This window comes from Triticum dicoccoides, chromosome 5B (genome assembly GCF_002162155.2).
Source record: "Triticum dicoccoides isolate Atlit2015 ecotype Zavitan chromosome 5B, WEW_v2.0, whole genome shotgun sequence".
Classification (NCBI taxonomy): Eukaryota; Viridiplantae; Streptophyta; class Magnoliopsida; order Poales; family Poaceae; genus Triticum; species Triticum dicoccoides.
This window is the reverse complement of record NC_041389.1, coordinates 22,262,115-22,267,030: the sequence shown is the minus strand read 5'-3', so window position 1 is coordinate 22,267,030 and position 4,916 is coordinate 22,262,115. Positions and strand designations below refer to the sequence as shown.

Below are 4,916 nucleotides of genomic sequence, written 5' to 3'. Positions count from 1 at the left end.
TTGCGTCTACGGCGGCCATTCGTGATGGCCTGAAAGTAGACCATGTTCGCGTCGCCCTTCAAAACCCATTTCTGGGCACCACAGAGGCGCCAATAGGCCTCCTCATCAGTGTAGATGACGGAGAGTTGATCTTCTAAGTCATAGCGAGAGAGCCACTCGTCGGGAGAGAGTCCAACCGCGTCCGCACGCAGGTCAAGGGACTGAATGGCGGACAACAGGGCCTTCTTGCGATCGTGGAGGTCTCGACCCAGGTTAGCCTCCCAACCCTTCATGAACTGTCGGCCACGCTTGGCACAGAAGTGCCACGAGTCAATGGCCGAAGGGGGACGAGGGTGAGGGTGCGCGCGAGCCTCCACCCAGCGGGCGCCCACAGCCGCCACGAAACCGGTTTGGGACAGCCAGAAGGTCTCAAACTGGAATCGTGGGGTAATCGGCGTCCGCTCATCGGCGGAGGACAGAAGGAGGGGAACATGATCAGAGCCAATTCGGGTGATGGCGCCAAGGGAAGCTAGGGGACAACGGTTTGGTACATAGTACGTTTCTACCTTTTCTTATATGTCAAGTGGGTGTGATTCCCATGTTACTTTTTGATCAAAAAGAGGACCACATAGAATATCTTTAGTTGACTAGAACAATGCCCGTGCGTTGCAACAGGATATAAATATTGTATTACGTTAGCTTGTGTTTACCTGCCCATATTATGCCATTGTGTAAATAAATTCTCATTAAATTATGTCCATGATTTACCTTATATTTTGATCATAAGTGATTTACTTGTCCATGATATGCGATTGTGTAAATAAATATTAATCAAATTCTACCTGTAATTTACCTTATGTTTAGATAAGAAGTTTGGTAAGTAAATTAAAGTAGAATTGGTGATTGATTATTATACGGGGAAGGTTGGACGAAGGGGTGATGGGAAGAAAGGTGAAACGGAACTTTACGTTCTTTTTAAATAAGTAGAGACTTTGCAACAACATTGGTGTGAAAACCATGGTACTGCTAACAGAAATAGAGGGCATAGACATTGAACTTACTTTTTTGAGAATCAATTCTAATTGATATTAGAAAACAATTCACCGAAACAAGTTATTTCATATCCACAACCACTCTTTGCTTACTTTATTTCTCGTGGGTTGGATAGAGATGATTAGAACATCGCAACACACAAAGCATATGCCTTATCATGGTATTCTCCCGCTTCCGAACCCAAAATCCGGAGGCATGCCAGCTATCACCTTCTTGACCGATGGCCTTGCCAACAACGCTTCCCACCATGCCTTTACGTGCGGATACGCGTCGAGCACAACTGCATGCTCCGTCGCCATGAAATAGCGCATGAAGGAGAAATGGGTGAGGTCGGCGAAGCTGACGAAATCCCCGGCCAAGTACTTGTTGCTTGACAGCCTCGCCTCGTACACCTCCAGCAGCTTCTTCAGCTTCTCGACGCTCTCATCGACGAGGCCCTGATCGACGTCCCTCCCGACAAACGGGTTGATGATGCAGTTCCATACGATGGGCTTGAGTACGGGCTCCAGCTGGTGGGCATCCACGTCGACCCATACGTCCACCATCGCTGACTCCTCGAGGCTGCCCGCTCCTAGAAGCCTGGGCTTGTGTTTGCGGAGAATATGCCTTGCAATGGCGCGGGATTCTCAAGAAAATAAATTGCGGAGAGAAATCAGTACCCCTCATTTTTTTATCACGCCCACCAAATTGCTTAATAATTCATAGAAAAACCATATACCTACTGAATCAAAAATAAAATAGAAAACATGAAGGCTTACGGTAAAGCGTCAGATCGCCGTCTTCCACCACCGGGATCTCACCGAAGGGCTGCAGAATCGTTGGAAGGGAACAGTAGTGTTAGTGTCTCTTGCTTTCAACAGAACTCAAGTAGCAAAGGTGAACCAGATATGGAGAAGGTTAGCAGAGCAACGTACGTTTCTGGCGAGGTGCTCCGGCCGCCGGTGGTCGCCGCCGTTCCGGCTCATGGACACGAGCTCGTACTCGGCGCCGGCCTCCTCCAGGGAGACGAGGACCCGCGCCATCCATGGCGACACCGCCCAGCCGTACACCTTCATAGGCGCCATCCCTTCTTCTTCTTCTCCCTCTTTGTTTGCAGTGCACTACTATGGGTCCATTTATGTACTTCATCATCGAGCACTAGTAGTATTGTTGTTCATTTAGCACGCCGGCGGTCCAATCCAAATCCAAAACAATATTCTAGCTGGGAGTATTGGGGTTCCCTGTATGCAGTCAAACTTCTGTTTTTTAGGCGACCCCGATCGTCACTGCTTGCGTGTGCAGCGCAATCCATTGGTAGGTGAGCAAAATTGGTCCATCGTGCCAAGTAAATCTATTCGAGGAAGCCAACCACGTGAACAAGCCACCAACCAATGCACACTCCAGCCGAAGCACCTTTTTTTTTTGCAATTATAATAGGAAACTGCCATTTTTATTTGGGCCGGGCATCAGGAGTCGGATTTTTGGGTCCGGCTTAAGCCCATCCCTGGGAAAACTATGTAACTCAAAGCCTTTTTTACAATATGTAACTGACGTTTCTAGAAAAAAAGAAGAGATGTAACTGACAGTTAATATCCTACTCCCTCCGTCCTATAATATACGACGTTTTTTTAACACTACATTAATGTAAAAAACGTCTTACATTATGGAACGGAGGGAGTAATTACTAGCCTAAATAAATGAAACAAATATTAGTATTTGATAAAAATATCCTAGATATAGCTGTAACCTGTAAATAGCTGTTCTCATCCTCAGGGTGCCCCTGCCTATAAATAGACATCATGTAGGCTTTGTCCAAATAGTATTGTGCGGCGCAAACAAAATTACCCAATCTTAGCATCTCTCTCCATCCACATACAACCAGCAAGATCCATGAGGCCACTGGCGGCTCTTGTGGTCGTAGCCGCGGTCCTTCTCGTGTTGGCCGGTGTCGACGCGACTGTGGAAACAACCTGCAAGGCGGTGGCCGACGAGGACGCGCATGTCAACTACGACTTCTGCGTGTCGTAGTTGAGAAAGCACTACCAGAGCTCCGACGCAGACACATGGGGCCTGGCCAAGATAGCGGCTAACATGGGCGTCAACAACGCCTATGGCGCCATCCACGACATCGAGCGCCTACTAGCGAAGCCGGACACGGATGCCAAGACGAAGGTGGCCCTTGGGCAATGCCAGGGGTTGTACGACAACATGAAGTTCGCGTTTGCCGGAGCCTACGATGAGATCAACGGCCGGAATTACGCCGCGGGGAAGGAGGAGGCCGCAAAGGCCATCTTCCTGGCACACCAGTGCGACGATGCCTTTGAAAAGGCCGCCGTCCCGTCGCCTCTCAAGCAACGTAGCCTCTACTCCGTGCAGACAGCGATAGTCTGCACAGCCATCACTAACCTTATCAAGTGATGAATAGCATCATGGATCCAAATCATGGGAGAGTTTAGAGGTCGGACCAACTTGTAGCGATTACTACTCTAAACCTTTATAAGGTACATGCAAGGAATAAAACATGTTTTCGTTAGTTGTGGGTTTATTTACATGCCTGATAGAGTTCTCAATGCATCTTGATTTGCTTTCTGCTCTTTAAAAAAATGTGCATTGAATTTCACATGCCCTTTCAGTGTGCTATATTTATTTTTCTTGTAACACAGTCAAAGAATTGTCTTATACCCTTTCAATGTGCTATATTTATTTTTCTTGTAACGCAGCCAAAGAATTGTCTTATACCCTTTCAATGTGCTATATTTATTTTCCTTGTAACGTAGCCAAAGAATTATCTATTCGCAAAAAAAAAGAAATTGCCTTCTACGTTTTCAATGTGCTATATTTATTTTGCTTGTAACGTAGCCAAAGAATTGTCTTCTACCCTTTCAATGTACTACACTTATGTCACTAAAATAAGAAGAGTTGAGCAAAGAAGAGGTAAACCCAATAAAGACCGATAAAAAAAATCGTTCTCTCAACATAATGGCACTTAAATGTTTCCAGCTGGCAGGGACTCAATTTCTGGCATTGTTCTTGATCTGAAATGTACCATATAACTGCACATATATAAACATTACCAAAATGTCTATTTTTGCAGTGTCGTCCTTCTTGATCTTAAATGTACTACTCCGAATTTTACAGGGCGCTCAAAGTCTCAAAGGAGGAAAAGCCCTAGTGGCCGTTTCAGAAGGTAAGGATGGCTGTGACCCCACGCTCTGGCGATCCTGGCGCCTGCGTCGGCGCGCCCACGCCGCCGTTGGCGTCCTCCGCCCCCGTCCCAGCCGCCCCTTCCGGCGAGGGCCTCGCTCTGGCGGCTGCGGCGCCTCCCGCCTCTCCGGCCGCTCCTGCTGCCGCTCCCTCCGCGCCTCGGTTCCGCTGGGCTGACTGCGCCGCCGACGCGCCGTTTCCCCCTCCCGTAGTTCCCGCCCCGTCGCCCGCTGCCGCTCCCCGTCGCGCCGTGCTGCCGCTCCCCGTCGCGCCGTGCTGCCGCGCCGGGCTGGCAGCTCAGCCCCCCACGTGAGGGGTTCTGCTGCTGGCTCGCGTGCGCCGCAGTCGCCGCCGATGACTCCCTCGAGCCCGGCTATGGCGGAGGAGCACCAAGGTGCGGTCTTGGCTGGTAGGGCTGCTCGCCGCCGGCGCGGGCGCTCCTGGGGCGTGGCTGGCCGCTCCGACCGGGGTGCCACCCGCTCCTCCTGGCGCCGCCCGGCGGCGGAGGTCTGGCCGCCGGCCTCCCCATCTCCCTCGGCGTCGCTCTCCACACGTCCCCCCCCTCCCCCCCGATCCTGGTCGTACGCTCCTCCCCCTTTAGGTCCTTCATCGCGACCTTCGGGTCCTCGAGCCTCCGGTTCCGCTCGGTCCGGCGGGCTCCCTCGGCCCTGACTTCTCGCGCCGGAGCCGCGCCGCCGCCG

The 4,916-nt window shown here is 50.8% G+C and overlaps 2 protein-coding genes across 2 annotated transcripts; one reads left to right on the top strand and one right to left on the bottom strand.

Annotated features, from left to right (window-relative positions):
• Positions 1 to 1,006: 1,006 nt before the first annotated feature.
• On the bottom strand, positions 1,007 to 2,124 carry LOC119307121 (glutathione S-transferase 4-like). The gene is made up of 3 exons (XM_037583218.1): positions 1,947 to 2,124; positions 1,791 to 1,839; positions 1,007 to 1,657 (listed from the first exon to the last, which is right to left on the bottom strand). The coding sequence occupies exons 1-3, from the start codon at positions 2,094 to 2,096 to the stop codon at positions 1,188 to 1,190; spliced, it is 669 nt and encodes a 222-aa protein (XP_037439115.1). The 5' UTR covers positions 2,097 to 2,124; the 3' UTR covers positions 1,007 to 1,187.
• A 785-nt stretch (positions 2,125 to 2,909) lies between these two features.
• Positions 2,910 to 3,544, top strand: LOC119305047 (pectinesterase inhibitor 8-like). The gene has a single exon (XM_037581674.1). The coding sequence runs from the start codon at positions 3,103 to 3,105 to the stop codon at positions 3,427 to 3,429; it is 327 nt and encodes a 108-aa protein (XP_037437571.1). The 5' UTR covers positions 2,910 to 3,102; the 3' UTR covers positions 3,430 to 3,544.
• The last annotated feature ends 1,372 nt before the right edge of the window (positions 3,545 to 4,916 follow it).